At 38.3% G+C, this 20,692-nt stretch overlaps 1 protein-coding gene across 2 annotated transcripts in view; it reads left to right on the plus strand.

Annotated features, from left to right (window-relative positions):
* Positions 1 to 204: 204 nt before the first annotated feature.
* MTREX (Mtr4 exosome RNA helicase) overlaps positions 205 to 20,692 on the plus strand; it is a 55,792-nt gene continuing 35,304 nt past the window's right edge. For both annotated transcript variants that reach the window (XM_059833235.1, XM_059833236.1), the window contains exons 1-15: positions 205 to 320; positions 731 to 862; positions 3,604 to 3,670; positions 5,789 to 5,851; positions 6,390 to 6,502; positions 7,339 to 7,513; positions 8,522 to 8,612; positions 8,994 to 9,118; positions 10,323 to 10,421; positions 11,207 to 11,309; positions 11,446 to 11,577; positions 12,794 to 12,873; positions 14,318 to 14,428; positions 15,477 to 15,578; positions 17,007 to 17,132. In XM_059833235.1, coding sequence (XP_059689218.1) covers positions 205 to 320; positions 731 to 862; positions 3,604 to 3,670; positions 5,789 to 5,851; positions 6,390 to 6,502; positions 7,339 to 7,513; positions 8,522 to 8,612; positions 8,994 to 9,118; positions 10,323 to 10,421; positions 11,207 to 11,309; positions 11,446 to 11,577; positions 12,794 to 12,873; positions 14,318 to 14,428; positions 15,477 to 15,578; positions 17,007 to 17,132 — 1,635 coding nt within the window. The remainder of the gene's footprint in view (positions 321 to 730; positions 863 to 3,603; positions 3,671 to 5,788; positions 5,852 to 6,389; positions 6,503 to 7,338; positions 7,514 to 8,521; positions 8,613 to 8,993; positions 9,119 to 10,322; positions 10,422 to 11,206; positions 11,310 to 11,445; positions 11,578 to 12,793; positions 12,874 to 14,317; positions 14,429 to 15,476; positions 15,579 to 17,006; positions 17,133 to 20,692) is intronic.

Genomic DNA, 20,692 nt, shown 5'->3' on the forward strand with positions numbered 1-20,692 from the left:
TACAGTGCCCCACTGCTGGCAGGGTGGGATCGGGATCGGGATCGGGATCGGGATCGGGATCAGGATCAGGCCGTGTGTGGGGCGGCCGGTGCCCGGGGCCCGCTCTGTTTCTCCTCGGGGTGCAGCGCCGGGGTAGGGGCGGAAAAGATCTGGGCGTGGGGGGGAGGCTGTCCCACGCAAGGCATTGTGGGACCGGTGGGGAAGATGGCGGACGCGTTTGGGGACGAGCTTTTCAGCGTGTTTGAGGAGGACTCGGCCGCCGCCGCCTCCGGCGCCAAGAAGAGCAAAGCGGGCGCCACCGAGGGCGCCAGGAGGCCGGGGTGAGGGCGCCGTGCGGGGCCGGGGGAGCGGAGGTGGGGGTGGTCTCGGCCTCGTGGCTGAGGCTTGCGCCGTACTGCTGGGCCCGGCTTTTGCCAGCTTGTTTGAGCTACTGAACCCCCTCGGGACCGGGGAGTCGGTGCAGCCTGAAAGGGTAGGCTTTCCTGGGATCCCTGGCCCCAAAGCTGTAGCGAGCCCGGGCCCAGCGGATGACTGGGGAGCGCGGGGACCTGGGAGCAAGCTCATCTGGGAAGTGGTTTGGAAACCCACGGTGGTTGTTGTGTGTGAAGTGCCCCGGCTTCTGCCCTGAATGCAGTGTGATCACTGTTGCCCGTGGGACACCTGATTTCTTTTCTGAAAACACATACGTAAAAGAGACAAACTTTAAATTTGTTGTCTATTTATGTTGCAGAAAACGACCGGAGGAAAATTCTTCAGTAGCTGCAACAGGGAGGCCCAAAAGGGAAATTGAGGTCAATAGTACCGAACATGCTGGTTTGGGGAAGAAGGCAAAATTGGAAGATGTTGTATCAGAAGATGTTAAGTAAGTGCCCAGCTTAATGTGTAAGGAAGCCATAGCAAGACATACTGGTTAGCTATATGCTTGTTGTGAATAGTCAATGGATGTAGCTTTGCAGTGTTTTCATATACAGATTAATTTGCCTATGAAGTTGATTTTCTGTTGTCTATATAAGTGAGGATGTGTTGGTAGTACAGCTTTCACAGTGATGAGCACTTTTAATACTGTGGACAAATAGGCAATTGCAGTATGAAATATTCATTTATTTGTGGTTACTGCATATGGATCGGTGGTTCTTGGTCAAAGCCATCATGTTGATTTTAGGTATATAGCAAGAGATGAGCAGTGAGGGACATGGGAGGAGGCAGGCTTGCTGTGTACCATGCCACTTAATTAGCTTGGGATATAGGAAGAATTTGACCAAGGAGACAGAAACACAGCTTTTGAGGCATGTAAGGTTCTAATTGCAGCAAATATTTGGAATCTTAAGTATGGGTATGCTTTTAAATTTGATCACAAATGGCAGGTATATCACAGAATCACTAAGGTTGGAAAACACCTGTAAGATCATCAAGTCCAACCATCAACCCAACACCACCATGCATGCTACACCATGTCCCACAGTGCCATGTCCACACATTCCTTGAATGCCTCCAGTGATGGTGACTCCACCACCTCCCTGGGCAGCCTGTTCCAGTGATTCACCACTCTCTCAGTAAAGAAATTTTTCCTAATACCCAGCCTAAACCTCCCCTGGTGCAACTTGAGGCCATTTCCTCTTGTCCTATCACTTGTCATTTGGGAGAAGAGCCCAACATCCACCTCTCTGCAATCCCCTTTCAGGTAACTGTAGAGAGCAGTGAGGTCTCCCCTCAGCCTCCTCTTCTCCACACTGAATAAGCCCAGTTCCCTCAGCTGCTCCTCATAAGACTTGTGCTCCAGACCCCTCACCAGCTTTGTTGCCCTTCTCTGGACACGCTCCAGCACCTCAATGTCCTTCTTGTAGTGAGGGGCCCAAAACTGAACACAGGATTTGAGGTGCGGCCTCACCAGCGCCGAGTACAGGGGCACGATCACCTCCCTACTCCTGCTGGCCACACTGTTTCTGATACAGGCCAGGATGCCGTTGGCCTTCTTGGCCACCTGGGCACACTGCTGGCTCATATTCAGCCGGCTATCAAATAGCACCCCCAGGTCCTTTCCTGCGGGGGAGCTTTCCAGCCACTCTTCCCCAAGCCTATAGCGTTGCATGGGGTTGGTGTGACCCAAGTGCAGGACCCGGCACTTGGCCTTGTTGAACTTCATCCAACTGGCCTCAGCCCATCGATCCAGCCTGTCCAGATCCCTCTGCAGAGCCTTCCGACCCTCGAGCTGATCAACACTCCCACCCAACTTGGTGTTATCTGCAAACTTGCTGAGGGAGCACTCAATCCCCTCATCCAGATCATTGATAAAGATACGAAACAAGACCGGCCCCAAAACTGAGCCCTGGGGATTTCCACTTGTGACCGGCCGCCAACTGGATTTCAGTCCATTCAACACAACTCTCTGGGCTCGGCCCTCCAGCCAGTTTTTAACCCAGCGAAGAGTGCACCTGTCTAAGCCATGAGCCACCAGCTTCTCCAGGAGAATACTGTGGGAAATTTGACTTGGAGAAGGAGTATACTTGGACATGTTGACAGCTGGGGAGATAAAGCGGCTGAAGGGAAGCCAGAATGCCATTCTTGTGCTTTAGGATCTGCATGTCTCTCCCTCTTTTATTTCCAGAACTTCATAACAGGTATTATGAGGGGTTTTGGAAACAGATTGAAGGGACAGTGCAGGCACTTTTTCAGCTTAGTGTATCTTAAGAGATTCTTGGGAACTTGGAAGTTGATGTTGGTTCAGCATATGATTAGGAGGGCTCATGGAATAAAAATTTATCCAGAGCTGCCAAATGCAGGTGTGTACCTCTTAGCTCAAGATGTAGAAGACTACTGCAGAAATAGAAATTATGTGCTTGGTGTGTTCTTATACTTTTCTCTGGGTGTTGTATTATTGATTTCTGTCAGATAGAATTCTGGTCTGGATTGTTATTTGGTCTTACACTGTAATTTTTCTTAAGTTCAAGGTAAGATTTTCTGTGAGAAAGTCATGGGAAGACTTCCCAGAACACTGTAAACAAAGGGTACCTGTATAGAAGCAAAACAGAACCAGAGTCAACATTTTTACTCAGTTTCTGTATTAATGGTCTCAGTAGAACTTATACTTGCCCAAAGCAGCTTACTAAGTGTGTTAAAACCGTCAGAAAAAAACAATGTTGTATGCAGTGAGACACTAGTCACTTCTTGTGGCCATGAGAGAAGGGACTGGTAAAAAAAGAGTCTCATCTGCAGACAGCTGCTTGGGATACTTCAGGCTGCTGTTATTCGGTGTCACAACAGGTAGCAGGAATAGAGGTCTTGGATTTTGCTTTGTTGTATATTGAAAAAAAGTCCCCATTTAATCAGTAAACTTCATGTGAACAAATGTGATCCAAGTGCTGTTCTGTGGTGCAAGTTTTTAAGGTGTTACAAATCCCAAAGCAGTAACTAAAGTAGATTTATATAGCAAAATTTTAACACTTACAGGTATTCTTAGTCCTGGTAGTAGTCTCTGCCAACTGTCCATTTCAAGTTTGTGCATCTTTTTTTTAATGTTAGAGGTGAAGTTCAACATTATTGCATTTATAAATAAAACAGGATTTTTAAATACCTTTTTGGCAATCCTAACTCACATGTTTTTAGTCTGGCAGACCTGATGCCTCATGTAAAGGTGCAAGCTGTGGAAACTGTTGAAGGTTGTACACATGAGGTAAGTGCAGTGAAAATGCATGTATTACTGCCAGTATAATAATATTGTTTATTGCGCTTGTACCTACTGTATCATAGAATCATTTAGGTTGGAAAAGACCTCTAAGATCATTGAGACTAACTGTAAACCTAACACTGCCAAGTCCGCCACTAAACCACGTCCCTAAGTGCCACACCTATGGGTCTTTTAAATACCAAGGAAGGTTACTCAACCATTTCCCTGGGCAGCCTGTTCCAATGCTTGATAACCCTTTCAGTGAGGAAATTTTACCTAATATCCAGTCTAAACCTCCCCTGGCACAACTTGAGGCCGTTTCATCTTGTCCTATCACTCATTACCTGGGAAGAGAGACCAGCACCCACCTCTCTACAACCTTCTTTTAGGTAGCTTTAGAGAGTAATAAGGTCTCCCCTCTGCCTAAGTTCTCAAGACTAAACAACTTGACTTCCTTCAGTCGCTCCTTACAGGACTCGTTCTCTAGACCCTTCACCAGCTTTGCCCTTCTCTGGACATGCTGCAGCACCTCAATGTCCTTCTTGTAGTGAAGGGCCCAAAATTAAACACAGGATTCAAGGTGCGGCCTCACCAGCGCCGAGTACAGGGGCACGATCACCTCCCTACTCCTGCTGGCCACACTTTCTGATATAGGCCAGGATGCCGTTGGCCTTCTTGGCCACCTGGGCACACTGCTGGCTCATATTCAGCCAGCTATCAAATAGCACCCCCAGGTTCTTTTCTGCGGGGCAGCTTTCCAGCCACTCTTCCCCAAGCCTATAGCGTTGCGTGGGGTTGGTGTGACCCGAGTGCCAGACCCGGCACTTGGCCTTTTTGAACCTCTTATAATTGGCCTCGGCCCATCGATCCAGCCTGTCCAGATCGCTCTGCAGAGCCTTCCTACCCTCAAGCAGATTTGTTATTCCATATTATATTTAAGGTTGAACAGACTTGTAAGGAGTTTGAGGTCTGTATCTGGCATTGAGCATGCACAAAATGCATTTCAAAAATTAATAGGATATCTTGGCAGAAACAGTTTGAATGATACTTGCAATAAAATGAGTGACCGTGAAAGACTTGGTGATAATGTTGGTAAGTTTCCATATTTGAAAGGTACCAAGCACATTCTGAGTACAGTTGTTGAGGAGGAAAATCTATTGGTTGTTAAAAGAGGTCTGTTCATAGTGCAATCTAAGTGTGCAGCAGTGCATTGAAATATTTTGCTATTCTGGTTCAGGAATGAAAAGGCTTTCTTGTAAGGCTGATTACTGTTGAAAATTACATTTTGGTAAAAAGGGAAAAAAGTTTTTTTTATGTAAAGGCAAAAATAATGAAAGCTATCCATTTTCAAATTGTGTTGGTAGGCGTATATACAATTTAAAATATGAAAAATCAGAAGTATTAGTGCTGATCTATTTTTTTAATCAACCTTCATCCAAAGGTGATTGTCAGAGTTTCTGTGAGAATTAAATATGTAAATTTTAACTTCTTTTTAGTTCTTCCAGAACTAGCTGAAGTTAATTAGGGTCACATTCAAGGACCCTATATGATTAGGCCTTTGTAATGAAGGAAATGTGTATACAACTGATGATACAAGTTTTAAAGCATCTGTACAATCTTTACTATCTTGAGACGTCTGGTAGAGGTTTGCCATCACTTAGTGACTGAAGAGAGCTTAAATATTTAGCATGAATGAATGTTAGATACTGGCTAGGAAGAATTTTACCTATGTAAATACATTGTCCTCTGAAAGGGAGTGCTATCAGTGTGAGCTGAGTAATTGCTTGTAACATCCATTGACCAGAAGCCATGACTGTGTCTTGGCCTGAAGAGCTAATGTTCCAAGGTAGGTGAAGAAGAAATATTTCACACAAGACAGTAGGGAGTATCATAGAAGTAGGAGAAGGAGCATTGTTGGGGCAGGAGGATAGAGATATTGGCTGAAAAACTCTGAGAGGGAGAAAGGAGGCATTGACACATGAGCTCATAGAAACGGGATAATAGAAATTCACATTAGTTTTCATGCGCTTTACATCTCCTGCCCCAGCTCTTCATAGCTTGGTATGTCATTGGAGTGGACAGTGAGAATTCTGCAACTGTTTTTATTTAAAATTTATTTTATAGGTTGCACTTCCAGCAGATGAAGACTTCACAGGTCTGAAGCCAAGAACTGGAAAAGCTGCAAAAGTATGTGGTAGATTGCATTTATTTTTCTTCTTTAGGCAGTAGATGAGGGTAGAGGGAAAAAATTATGTACTTTGCCAGTAAGACTTGGAAGAGAGTATCTTGAAAAGATGGCCTGTCATAAGTAAGATTGGTGTTCCTATATTTTAAATTTGGTACAGTAAAATGATGTGGTTGAGTGGGGTGGATAGGCTGTTGTGATTTCTGTTCTGTTCTACAAAATCAGGCGGTGGCTCCAGTTGTAAGCTGTAGTTTCCTCTTCCTAAATCAGTAAATTAGAGAAAATTCAGTTGTCGGAGCAAGATTTTCATCTGATAACGACAACATGACATAAGCAAAGAACTTAGAAGTGGTGTTAGATAAAATTATTTAAATACAAAGTCATTGCAAAATACTGGATTAAGATCAGTTGAAGTTACAGATATCTACAGGATTTCATTTCTGCCTGTAATTTGCACACTAGATCAGTCACAAAATTAATTAGATGTAAGTAACAGACTGTGTTAAAAATATGTAATGTTTATGCTTGCTTTCTTTTTAGGAGTATCCATTTATTCTTGATGCCTTTCAGAGAGAAGCTATTCTTTGTGTAGATAACAACCAGTCTGTGTTAGTGTCGGCTCATACATCAGCTGGTAAAACTGTTTGTGCAGAGTAAGTAATTTTCTGACAGGCTCTAATAAGAGAATGGTGTGATGTTTGTCGTGTCATTTTGTTGAACCATCTGTAGCTGTTGTGTCTCAGTTTCTTGATACAAAGTTTGGACCATCAGTGTTAGAATTGAATTGACTACTCTTGAATATAAAAATTATTTCTTTCATCTTGTTTAGTGGGTAGTGAAAGGCTTAATTCGTGTTTAAGCTTACTTTTTAAACAATCTGGTTTTGTTCAGATGTTGTTGTAGAGATTGAAAGGAAAGTTTCTGTGGTACAGATTTGCATGAATTTAGAAAAAAACCCCTTTGTTTTCCAGCCCCTTGCTATAACTAATAAGGAGTTTTTTATGTGTTTTCTTTGCTTTGTCAGAAGCACTCATTTGATTTAATTGGCAGCTTGGTGTTTATCAGGCAAGAAATGTTTGAAAGGTAGTGTACGTTTTTTTGTCAGGGTTTAGTCTGCCAGTGGAGTGGCTTTGCTGACCTGAGGTAAGAAGTGAGATGTACATATAGATATATTAGAGCATGGGTTCAAATAATAATAGTTTGTCATGAGACAGTGACAATTAGATTTTTAGGTTAAGCTAGAGATGCTCTGATGTCCATAAAAATCAGTTAACTTGTTGTCAATGATTGGTCGCTCTACAAAGAGGCATACATAGTTGAGGTAAGATTGCACTGAACTTAATAATCTAGATATGAAATGCTTTGTATCATTCTGCTGGTGTTCTGAATTGCATATTTTACTTTATTTTTTTAAGCAGAAGATTAGAGGAAAGTAATATGCTCTGAATGTCTTCCTGACAACTTTAATATATACAATGTTTGAATACAGGTATGCAATTGCCCTGGCTTTGAGGGAGAAACAGCGTGTGATATTTACCAGTCCAATTAAAGCTTTGAGTAATCAGAAGTACCGTGAGATGTACGAAGAATTTCAGGATGTTGGTTTGATGACTGGGGATGTCACCATTAATCCTACAGCTTCTTGTCTGGTTATGACAACTGAGGTAAGATCAGATATTAATTCTTGATCTGTCTGTGTTGTCTTCTGTCCTTTTTTTGACAGAGAAGGTCTGATATGAAAAGATTAAAGTTTTCATAATAAGCCAAATCAGGGTAGAGAATGTTATCAAGTTCCTTATGTCTCCCTTTAATGTTTTAACTTTTGGTTATTGAATAAGTTAGGTAAATCTCTGTAAGTTCATGCTTTTGGACTATTGGTCAGGAACTTTCATTCCCACATAGAGAAAGGCAGAACTTAATTTCCTGAATGCTCAAGACACCGAGTTTTCTTTGGATAGGTGTGAAGTACCAAAAGTCAGTCAGACTTACTGAATCCTGTAAAGTCAGTATTTTATTCTAGGGAAGCAAAATGGGGAGAGGAAAATCACTGAGTGGTAGTTGAGTGGTTCATGCTAGATGCTAGCACTCCAGGAGTATACGGCTTTTCACCTTGGGTAACAAAGTACTGTTGGCACAGTTTTGCCATATTTCTGTTGTAGAAACCTGTCTGGCCATGAGTTGGAATTTTCCTCTTTCTGTCTTTACCTCAAAGGTAAAGAGTCTTACAGAGAAAACTGGTGGGGGAAGATGGGGGTGGAGAGACAGGATGACTTGATTTCTGACAAAAAATTTCCTCTTAATCACAGAGAGGTTATCTGTTAGGATGAGGGAAGAAGGCGGCTTGGCCAAAGTAGATCTGTAGACCTGTAACAAATATGCTGCCCCATTGAGGCTGGGAGAAAAATAATGTTTTTTCTTTGATGTTCCTTCACTGTTCTTGCAGGGAAACCAGTTCATCTCATATCATGGATTTGTTAGATTGGAATGAACTTGAGAAGCATCTCACAGCCAATCTTTAAAAGCTTTTAAGTTTTGTGCAAAATAAGATTTCATATTGCCATGTAAACGTGAACCAAAAATTCTGGCAGTTTCTTACTGATATCTCTGTAACATGTGACTCTTGTTATTTCATTTAATGGATCTCAATTTTTTTTTTTTTCCCCCTTTTCTAGATTTTGAGAAGTATGCTCTACAGAGGTTCTGAGGTTATGCGAGAAGTCGCATGGGTTATTTTTGATGAAATCCACTACATGAGAGATTCAGGTATCCTATATGCACAATTTTTCTTCTGGAGAAATCTTTTTTTCCCAAGAACAATTTTTTTTTCTTTTGAAGTATTAAATCTTTATTCTCTCTCTTAAAATCAGTCATCTTTGTGCATAGATCATTCAGAATTTGTTTTCTACTGAGTGTATATAAGATAGTTATTGTGTGTCGCAGTCTGCATTTTCTTTGCCAAGGCAAAAGCCTCTTTGAGGGCATTCAATATACCCCATTTGTGCAGGGGAGGCTTTTTTTTTAGTTTTTGTTTTATTTTTATTTTGTTTTATTTTATTTTATCTTTAAACATGCCATTCTTCGGCTTTAGAGCTGAAAAACAGGCTTTAATCACTTACATTTACTGTGTGACTTTTCCATTTTCAGAACGTGGTGTGGTTTGGGAAGAGACAATTATTTTGCTCCCTGACAATGTTCATTATGTGTTCCTTTCTGCAACTATTCCAAATGCACGTCAGTTTGCTGAATGGATCTGCCATCTTCACAAACAGGTAGTGTTTCTGATGTGCTATACTTCCATCCTTGTTGTCACGTGGTGCTGTCTCTTTGGTTGATGAGAACTGAACCATTGAGTGTCTTTTTAGCCATCTTCTTATGGCATATAAATGATGGTATAGATCACTACTGGCTTCTCTGGTTGTACTCCTAGCTTTTGCAGCTATACTGGTTGTTGGTTCTACCTAGCAGCATTAAAGCTGTTTCTTTCAATTCTATTTGCCACGCTTATTTAGACACCAGCTTGATTTCAACAAATGTTCTGAATTACGAAACACGATGAACATACTATGATTTACAGATGGCTGAGACGAGGTTATTTGGAGAATTTGTTTGAAGAGCTCTGTAAAAAGGCCACGTCGAAATCCAAAGTAAATCATAAATCCATAGGAAATACTATATATGCATGCAGACAAAGTGAGAAAAGAGGAATGTAAGAAATCTATCCTGTCCTGTAACCATTAGGTGTATTTTATTCTGGCTTTTTAAGAGATGGTTTTGCAACAAAGAATATGGGAATTAGAATTAGTGAAGTTAGTATCTACAAGAGGTTGGTCCAATTTTAAAAATATCCAAGAGATGGATTCTTACGTTGTTTGTGATGAAAGGAAAAGAGATGTCTATTTAAGCTTGGCACAAAACCTTGGCTTTGTTTTGCAGAACACTAGACTGTGATTTTTTTTTTTAAAGCAGATTTATATAATATTTAACGTTTTAAAGGAAGTGTTTTTTTGTGGTTTTTTTTTCCTAAACAAGCTTTCTCCATGCATTAAAACCTTAAATGTTTTTAGAAGTCTACTGTGTGCCTTTTCTAGGTGGTATAAGAAATACTGCAGGCTTTTTTACAAAATAGAAACTAACAGTTTTTCCTTTGGTTTTAAAAGGTGTTAGGATTTTGAGCCTGTGTAATAATACACAAGGAAATATTACCTGTCCTTACTTTTTGTGTTCATGAGAGAGAATTTTTGTAGCCAACTTGTGTTCTTCTAAAGGATTTGCAGACTTTCTTTTTAAGCAACATCAGTAGTACAAAATCCATATTCAGGAAAGAAAATTTGTTATCTTAGTTTCTGTGAGTCTTAATTTCTGGCTTTTAGAAAGATGTATTTTAATAGTAATATATTGGATTTTCCATCAAGTTTTTTTAGAATGCAATTAGAAACATTAAATATCTATCTGTATGCTGTTCTTTCCTTATAGCCTTGCCATGTGATTTACACTGACTATCGACCCACTCCACTGCAGCATTATATATTCCCAGCAGGAGGAGATGGACTCCATCTGGTTGTTGATGAAAATGTAAGGAGTATTCAGTTAGTTTGAAAGATCTTTTTCCTCGCATATCAGTCATGAGCTTGATCTCTTGCAAAATTTGGATTGGCTGTACAAAGGATGTTTGTGTTAAAATGAAGTACAAATGGGTAACAGTGATCTCTGAATTGCTGTTAGATTTTTGGAGTCTTATAGAAGAGATTGGTTTTATTATCTAATATCCTATAGTCAGCTGAGTAATACTTTGCTGAGATGTCTTAGGTGCCCTCATCGTTCTTTTGTTTTCTAAAGTACATGCTGCTTTCTGTAAATCTGCAAAGTAGCTGATGTTTCTTGTACTGTTTCTGACTCAAAAGAAAATGTAGTAGCATTTAAATTTTACTTGGTTGAGAGGGCAAATATTTTTGTGTCTTTAGGCGATTTTGAAGTAACGACTTGTTTAAAATTAATGATCGGCTTGCATAGCAGTAGCTAATGCCATAAACAGTAGTACTGCACTTGAAGCTAGGTCTTCATGGGGCAGTGTAGTTTCATGTAGACATTCCTAAAAGTCAGTTCTGGTATTGTGTCATTCAGCAGGTCTAGCATGGTTGATGGTGTGGTGGATAGAACAATGAGCAATAACTTCAGAGACACCAACGTAATTCTGAGCTGTGCCACTGACCTAATAAACTCACTTGCTAGCTTATGCATTGTTTTTGTCCTTCTGCCTGTAAATATGGGGTGATGGTACTGGCTATGCAAAGCACTAACTATTTTTAAGTGGGCTATGTAAGAAGTAATTGTTTACAAAGGTTGTGTTTTATATCTAGGGAGATTTCAGAGAAGATAACTTTAATACAGCAATGCAAGTGCTTAGAGATGCAGGAGACTTAGCAAAAGGGGACCAGAAAGGCAGGAAAGGAGGAACAAAAGGTGAGTTTGAATCCCATTCTAAAGTAACTTTTTGTATAATACAACAGAGTTGTATGCAAGTTGTGCTTGTGTCTCAATTATTCCATAAGATACATTTTGCTAAAATTACATTTAAATTAATGTAATCTCTCTGCAGGTCCTTCAAATGTTTTTAAGATTGTGAAGATGATCATGGAAAGGAATTTCCAACCTGTGATTATTTTCAGCTTCAGTAAGAAAGACTGCGAAGCCTATGCACTTCAGATGACAAAGTTAGATTTCAATACAGGTATGGATAGAAAAAAAATAGAGTTTTATTCACAGTTGTAGTTTGGTGTGAAATGTTACTCTGTTTAGCTATTTCTATTTCCTTTGGGACTTTTTGTGCAAAAACGAATGAAAAATACGTAATTGCTTTTTCATTTACTACACCCGTACATCAGGCTATTTTCAGTCAGAAACTGTGTGTGCACAAAGAGTACTTGGTCGTCACAATGCTGAATTGTTCCTCTATTTTGAACTTCATCTCTTCTCCAAAATCCTCTTCACTGTAATAACAGCACAAGAGTTCCTAGAAAATTCTATCCATAATGGGAGACGACTGATCATAACAAATGTATTTCCGAAAATTTCCATGTTATGTGCATTAGAAAAATGAGTATTCTTTCAGTCAAAACAACAGTATAACAAACCACTAGACTGTTCTTTCTCAACTATTCAATCCAGTTTTCTTTCTTTCCTTCCTCCCCCTTCTTCTCAAAGAGAAACCCAGAAGGTAAACAAAGAAGACTTTTTCATTTTGGATTAAGACCAAGCTTGGAAAATAAGTTTTAAGTTCATTGTTTCTCGGAAATGTTAAAAGTTGTAGCAAAAATAAGGAATTTGTTGTAAAGCAATGTATCATTTCATGTTTATCAACCATTGAGGGTTGTTGCTTGCTTACTTGCTCCAATCTTTGCATGTTCTGGTTCAGCGTTGCGAAATAATGCAGCCGTTTCTGTCAGAAAATGGAAAGATATGCACAAGTGCAGAGATACATTTTTATGTTTTCTTCAGTCATACCTTTGAATATATATTCTTGATATTTGTACTACTTAAGTAGAAAGTGTGTAAACTTTGAGAATTAAGAGGGAAGAGGAAGACCCTCTGCCCATGCAGACAGTGACTAATAGGTAGAAGAGAAACCGGGAGGTTTATGAAATAGACAGAAAGTACATAAAACTGAGAAATTCCAAGCTTGGAGTAGCTGAAATTTGCAGTATTCTGTCAGATTTGTTCTGTTTTCCTTTTCTCTGAGCATCTACTTCTGGTTACTGTTACGTTCCTTCAGGCTCACACTCAAGTCTTGATCGTCTGACCCGATGTGGGTGGTTTTACGTAGACTTCACAGTCTTCCACGCTACTATTACTGTAAACTTCTGTAAATACTAGAATGCGGAAATGCTTTATTTACATATGGTATTAGCCTTCTAGATTTTGCAATAACTTACAAATTGCCTTCTTAGATGAAGAAAAAAAGATGGTTGAAGAAGTGTTCAATAATGCAATTGATTGTCTGTCAGATGAAGACAAAAAGCTTCCTCAGGTGAGTGGAGATTGAATAGGGGTAGTTGCTACTCCCCTGTTTTCTGCAACTTTTGAGGCTGTGGGTCTTTTGTAGTGGGTACAGAAATTACAGCTGGATATTCTCATTCATCTCCCCGGGTTTTAGTATGTCTGGCATTGCTCCTTGGCATTGTGAAATAGGACTCAGTGATTAGGATTCCTTCCAGTTGCGATTCCAGCAAATGACGTATGCCAAAATTAACCATGGAGTTCCTACCCTGTGTTTTACTTTTTTCTAATTATGTTTTTAAGTAAACATAAGAGCTTATAAAGAGATGTATCTGGGTTAAAATTGTCTGGAAATAGTTCAAGTGAGAGTGCAGTATGCACTTTATCAGTTATTGGCTGTTTAGCCTTTCAAGAAGTTGAATTGATGCATCTGCATTCTAATTTATTGTGTAATGACTAAGCATAGTGACTATCTTTACAGTGGAAAAATACAAGCTTCTAAATGGACAGAGTATTACAGGATTCAGTACTTTTGTAACAAATACTAAGACTATAATTTCTCTCTACCCCTCCCTTTATTTATTTGTGTCCATCATTTCTTAATGTAATGATCTTTATTGTGAGCATGGCAATTTCTCCTTGAAAAAAAACATCATTTAATTTTTGGCCATGCCTGCTTGCTTTGGATTCCACATACCTGTTTTGTTTGTGAACTTGAGAAAAATGGAAAATACGAATCCAATATATAAGGTGTTATGTGCTGGGTTTTTTGGTAAGCTTTTAACAGTGGCATTATATCCAAGTAGTCTGTTTTGATCTCTGTGGACAGTGATATCTCAAAAGCGTATTCTCACATTTAGGTTTGGGGTAGTAACCAAGTGTTAATAGATTGCTTATGAGAATCTTTGTTTTCAAAGGAAAAAAACAGAGACAAAGCTAAGTTTATGTAGATATTTGTTTGAAGTACAATGTTTTTAGAATTTAAGAGATTAATTCAGTCATTTACAGCCTGAATTTCCTTGTATGGCTCTCACAGGTGCTGACTTCACTGTTTTACAGCACATATCAATAAATTAATCACTCAGCTAAAATTGAAACAAAATATCTTGTGCATACCAAGATCATTATTTCCAAAACTGATTTTCAAATGAGGCAATTTTTTTCTTTTTTCTTTTTTTTTTAAATAGAGGCAAATTTAAATACTAACTGCATGTGTAAATTAGGACATAGCTTCACAGTTGGCCTATCCCAGTTTAAGACTAGTCTACTGAAAAGATTGGCCTCTGGCTTTACCTTTCATATCATTCCTAGTTCTAACTGGAAAATAATATTGAAGGGTTATTCGTTGTGTTTAAAATCTCTAAATAGTGAATTACGTGAACACTAAGGGCAATGTTGAGGTTTTCCATACAAGTTTTATTTTTCAGTAACAAATATTAAAATTTGTTTACTAGTGTCTATATGTTTCTTCCCAGGTTGAGCATGTACTTCCTCTTCTGAAGCGAGGAATTGGTATCCATCATGGCGGTCTGCTTCCTATCTTAAAAGAAACCATAGAAATTCTTTTCTCTGAGGGCCTAATAAAGGTATATATTTCATGTCCATATTTAGGGTTTTTCTCTGTTGTGAATACACAGCCAGTTTGGTAATCCAGAAAAACCAATAAGTATGTCTTAGCTCAGAATGTATGCGAGTATTATAGTGGAGATCTGCTGCTCGACTGAAAAAGGTGAAAGACTCATTGCACGTGCCAAACTGAAAAATGCTTTGTGTTCTGAATGTGATTCTATGCAGGAAGCATAAGGCTTAGTACCTACCAAAAACTTTTTTTGAACATTGTGTGGACCAGTAAGTAGGCGATTTTAAAAAGCTACGCAAATATGAAGGGAAAGGCTCCGTTCTGTAGATCTACATACTGGATTCTAGAAATGTACACAGCACCTCTGGAAGCCTGTAGCTGTTCCAGTGGCACAAGTTAATTAGCATAATTGGTTGCACCTTCCTTCCCTTGAGAAATGCCAATATTTACATAAATGCCTCCGTCTGTATCTGAAAAAACAATTCTTGAAGCTGTTTTTTTTTTTTTTCTCTATAAGGAAAATTTTGTAGTCTTTAATACTTTGCCTTAGTTGTCTTACGTTAGTGCACAATTACAGCTCTAGTTTTAAGTGTTCCAGATTTTATTCTAAAGTATTTGAACTTACTAAATACTAAAGTATTTAAACTTACACTTTCTTCGTCTGTTTTATGATATATTTTGCTCCTGTAAATGACTGTAGACTTTTACCAAGCTGTTTGTTGGTTGCCCTAAGGGACATACATTCAGAAAAATCTGACCTTAGATGAAAGTTGCGGGGTTTTTTTGGGTAGCTAACTGCTATTTTCTTCTTGCAAACTTTGAATATGGAAATTAACTATTATTTTTCATTAGTATAATTTGCACCCACCCCCTTGTGTTTTCTTTTGGAGTCTTTCACATGGTCCCATCTAATTATTTTTCATGTTTTCCCAGAGGAAGTAAGTAGTACATAAGTAGTAAAATCTGGAGAGGTTTTGTGTAGCAATTTCTGAGTATTTGCACATTTGCTTAAAAGCCTTTGTTTTTGCTTGCCTAACTTTAGTCTGTTTATTTAGGCCTTATTTGCAACAGAGACTTTTGCTATGGGAATTAATATGCCAGCCAGGACTGTGCTATTTACGAGTGCCAGCAAATTTGATGGGAAAGATTTCCGATGGGTAAGTGGAACTGAATTGCATTATTTAAACCTTATTAGGATTACATTTACTCTTGACATATCCACTTCCATGCAGTAGAAAATATTTTTTTCTTTCAAAAAATCTTTGTTTTCTAATCCATTTATAATTAGTGTGCAAATTCCTGAGACAAGATTCCTCAGATTATGCATGAGATTATTTTAATAGATACAGCAAAACGGACCAAACACAGCTTAGCGGTGGACATTGGATTAGACTAAGACTTCTGCACAACTTATCAAAACTGTGAGACCCAAGTATTTTCTTTTTGTGTCAGAGGAATGTGGAGAATAAGCGGGCTCAGTATCATGTCATAATGATCACTAAATTTAGGTTTTGACAGACCCAAGGAAAGAGATTATTTACCTCAGGAGAGTATTGATTGTTCTGTTATAGGAGAGTATTTTGGGTAGCCCACAGAAAGACAGAAATGTGCAGAGGGAGAGACAGGTCCTTAAACAGTTGGAAAACAAATAATTTAGAAGTTTTAAACATTAAAACGAGGTATGTGATTCACGTGTAAACAATAAGAGTGTACAAGTCACCACAGCTAAACTTTAGCAGTAAGTGTCATGGTTCATCTTTCAGAGATGGGAAAGTGGTAAGCAGGACAAGTGACTTGATGTGCATTGTGAAGTAAACATCTCTTCAGTCTTAGTTTGGGCTGTTCAGTCCTTAAAATCTATATGAGAATTAGCTACCTTTGAGGTATCAGACATGTGGAACTCCTCCTTTTAAAATTATTTAGCACAGTTTCCTTAAGTATTTTTTGAGATCTGTTGTAAAGTGAAGCTCAGGAAGTTGTTGGGAATGCAAGTTCCACAGATGCCAAAAAAACCTTTTATAACTTACTGAGACATAGGGAACCAGTTATAGCTGGCTCTTGTCCATGTCCCAGTTCTTTATAACCTCTTCAATTTCATGGTTAGTAGGCATAGAAATACTGCTTTTGCTAGGTATCAGTATTTTAAAGTTACATTTGAATCTTTTGAATGAAATGATACATTATTTGAAGATGGTGAAGATGCATTATCAGTATGTTGAAGATATAATATATTTTAATGATCTCCACCATGCCCAGCAACCTTCCATCACATAAGACATTAGTAAAATGTTTTTGTGCTTACTAAAATGATGCAGCATGTTATGGAATTCACTGTAGCTATGGCAGCATTAGTTAACTTTAAACTGCTGACATGCATTATTTATAGTTATCGTTTTATATCTTAGTATCTTAGTGATCATTTATGAGTAATGAATTTAATCTGTGAAAAGTTCATGTGTTAGATAACTCTCCTTTACTAATTTTTATACATCATGGTCATTTGCTGTATAACTGAAAGTAGCACTTTATACGTTCTTGCTGTTTTTCTAATGTTTGTTAATTTTTTTTTTCTTTTTTTATGCTAGATATCCTCAGGTGAATACATTCAAATGTCAGGTCGTGCAGGACGCCGAGGTATGGATGACAGAGGAATAGTAATTCTTATGGTGGATGAAAAAATGAGTCCAACAATTGGCAAGCAGCTTTTGAAGGTAGGAGAGAAGTTAACTTTTTTTTTTGTCCTCCCCACTAAGGTTATTCTCATTTGAATAATGTAACGTGTAAAATTTTACACCTAGAGCAAAAAGTATGTAGAGTATGCAGGTAAGAGATGACAAGTCCTAAAAGGAGTATGGGCTTTCACTGAATTCTTATTAAAGTGTGAGTTTCTATTGTGAAACAAAATTATAAAACTAGTATCATCCTTCTCTATGTAAAAGGAATCTCAGGCAGGAGAGGTAGAATTATATCCTGTTTACTACTGCAGTATTTTGTTTGTTTCTTACTGACCACAGTCAGTTCAAGGATATTGCTGAACTAGAAAAGGTTTGCTGAGCTTTCACAAGAATTACTAAAGGCTTGGTTCAGTGGTGAAATCAAACTTTGTTAATGGACTTTTCAGTGTAATAGACAAACTGGACAAAGTCATGCAAAAAATGAGGTATATACGTTAAATAAGAAGAGTGAGATGGCTGTCAGTGAGCTAAAATTAATGAGGGGGACGTCGATAGTGCTTGCAGGAATCTTTGAGGTTTGGAAATCAAGAGGTTGAAAAAAACACTGCTGTGGTTGAGATGGGCATTAGATTATAGGGCTTCCCCAAACTGTAATGCAAGTTGTTAACAGATCATTACAATAATACCCTCTTGCTTTATAATTTGAATGTGAAACATTGCACTCGTTATGCTTCTATTTGAATTCCATGGCAGAAATCACCGTGGTGAAGTATAATATTCTGGCATGGGTGTGTTGCCTGTCTTAGGCTGCTTACTTCAATTGTGCACACATGTTAAAATTGAAAACTTGGGGAGTTACTCTGCACACTATTCAGGAGCTTGTAGCCTTGGTACTACTAGCAGGTCATTTATGTTAAAACAGCACTAACAGTATTATTAGAGTTTGTATAAATTGTGGGAATCATCTTATGTCAGCATCAGGGTATGTTAATAAAAAGCATGTATTTGTTGCCAAAAAAAATCAGATGCCAATATTTCTCTATTTTGTGGAGACAAATGAAGAATAAAGGGAAAAATACGTACATGGCAGCTGTTAGTTTTGAAGATGTGGATTCTTTGTTGTATATCTTGCTCTGTCAGTGCTACCTGTTAATTCATAATAAATGTGTACATTAGATCACTGTTACACATAAGTAGTGATTGCCTGCTTAAAGTCAGAATTTTCATGGATGCTACATCATGGCTAACTAACCAGAAATTAGTAAAATAAGAAATTTCAAAAATACAGGAACCCATTCATGTATGGTAGCATTAGGTTTTGAATTTGTTTCTTAGTCTTGATTAGATTTGTGTTTTCTCAGTGGAGTGGACATATATTTATTTGTTTACATGCACATTTAACACCTGTGCATACCTCTGAGATGTATGAAGACTAAGTGTTTTAACTGGATTTTTATGATCTTTTAAGACTATTTTAAAAATAGTTGTAATTTTGTGGCATATACTTTTGTACTTCCACAGCTAAAAAATTAAACAGCAGAGACACAAAATGAGAGAAGAAGAAACCACTTCTTATAAATAGCATTAACTTTGTGTACTTGTGATCTGTAGTTTGTAAAGAATATTCCCAAAAGTTAATTTATGTGAGATAATTGGAATTAGCTTAAGGAAAATCGATTGTGCCCCTGTACTTGGTGCTGGTGAGGCCGTACCTCAAATCCTGTGTCCAGGTTTGGGCCCCTCACTACAAGGACATTGAGGTGCTGGAGCGTGTCCAGAGAAGGGCGACGAAGCTGGTGAGGGGTCTGGAGCACAAGTCTTATGAGGAGAGGCTGAGGGAGCTGAGGTTGTTCAGCTTGGAGAAGAAGAGGCTGAGGGGAGACCTTATCGCTCTCTACAGTTACCTGAAAGGAGGTTGCAGAGAGGTGGTTGTTGGCCTCTTCTCCCAAGTGATGAGTGACAGGACAAGAGGAAATGGCCTCAAGTTGCGCCAGGGGAGATACAGACTGGATATTAGGAAAAATTTCTTTACTGAGAGAGTGGTGACACACTGGAATAAGCTGCCCAGGGAAGTGGTGGAGTCACCATCACTGGAGGTGTTCAAGGAACGTGTGGACGAGGCATTGTGGGACACGGTTTAATGGGTATGGGGTGTTTGTTGGTTGATGGTTGGACTTGATGATCTTACAGGTCTTTTCCAACCTTAGTGATTCTGTGATTCTGTGATATTTCAATTGTTTATCTTCAGACTCTATGAGATTACTCTATAAGCTCAACCATTCAGAAGGTGAGTTTTTTAAGTTTGTAAATTCAGTAGTTTGAGAACTATAGAACTCAGTCTACATGAATTAAGATGAAGAAAGGAACTAGTAGATCACTTAGATTTTTTTTTTATATCATCTCTATTTTTTTTTGTCTAGATTTTAAGGAAATAATAAAGAATATTTCCTGTATTAAAACTGTAAGCCCTTTGACTTTTTTTTTCCCCTGTTGAATTATAAGGAAACAAAAGGGAAAAATAATGGCAACTTTTTTGCTTTCTATATTATATCTTGGTTCTTTTCCACTGATCTAAATAAATTAATGTATTTCATTAATTTTTCACACTATTTCACTTGTGAGCAAGGACGAATTTAAGATGTCTTTGAAAAAGATCAGAAGGGGTTATAATGAAGGTATTGATGCTTTTGTAACTATTCAGCCAATTGCTGAAAAGGCAGTAAAAGTAATCTATGAGATGACTAGTACAATATTCAAAATACTTATTTTCCTTTTTAAATACAAAACAGAGGAAATTTCCTGTCAAAACAGGCTAAGAGTTTATACAGACTAACATTTCTTCAATATTCACATTTTGTATTCATTGTTAAGCATGTCTGAATTAGGTTTTACTTACTGACTGACAGTGTTTGTGTGTAGTAAGATCAAGATCATGTCTTCCGGTAGTATTTTACTGCCACGTCAAGTATTGTGGCTTTGCTCCAGGATAAGCCAAAGATGTATAGGAAAAACTTCAGAAGAAATAAATTAACCATATTGAGAATGATAGGACATTTACATAGGACGTTTTTATCATAGCTCTTCAACCATAATGCATTTCTGGTCCAAACCATTTCCTGAATACTAGAGCAAAACATCTAGGAATAATGTTATCAGCTACCTAACACTGTGATCAGTGAAGTGAGAGCTTTGAGTGTATTTCAGTACTGACAGTATTGCTGCAGCTGTGCTTTTTGGCTGTGGCACTGCTCATTGCGACATTGTGTGCAGTACTTCAAACTTAAATTCAAGTTCAAATCTTAGATGGAGTTCTTATGAGAGATATTTGTAAATATTTCTTAAACTCAGTAACGTACATTTGTCTTCTGCAGTGTAACTAGGATTTTTGTTTATTCTTAGCATTTATTTGACCACTGAATATTTAGTAAACTGGTGACTTGTACAAATCTATAAAACTAAATGCTTACAGTACCGTTGGATAGCCTTCTGATGACAGTAAATTATAGTTTTGCATTTGCATAATACTAAGAAATATTTGATGGGAAATTTTTTTTGTTTCCTTAATTAAAATCTTTGGCTGCATTGTGTTAGTTTAG

This window comes from Gavia stellata, chromosome Z (genome assembly GCF_030936135.1).
Source record: "Gavia stellata isolate bGavSte3 chromosome Z, bGavSte3.hap2, whole genome shotgun sequence".
Lineage (NCBI taxonomy): Eukaryota > Metazoa > Chordata > Aves > Gaviiformes > Gaviidae > Gavia > Gavia stellata.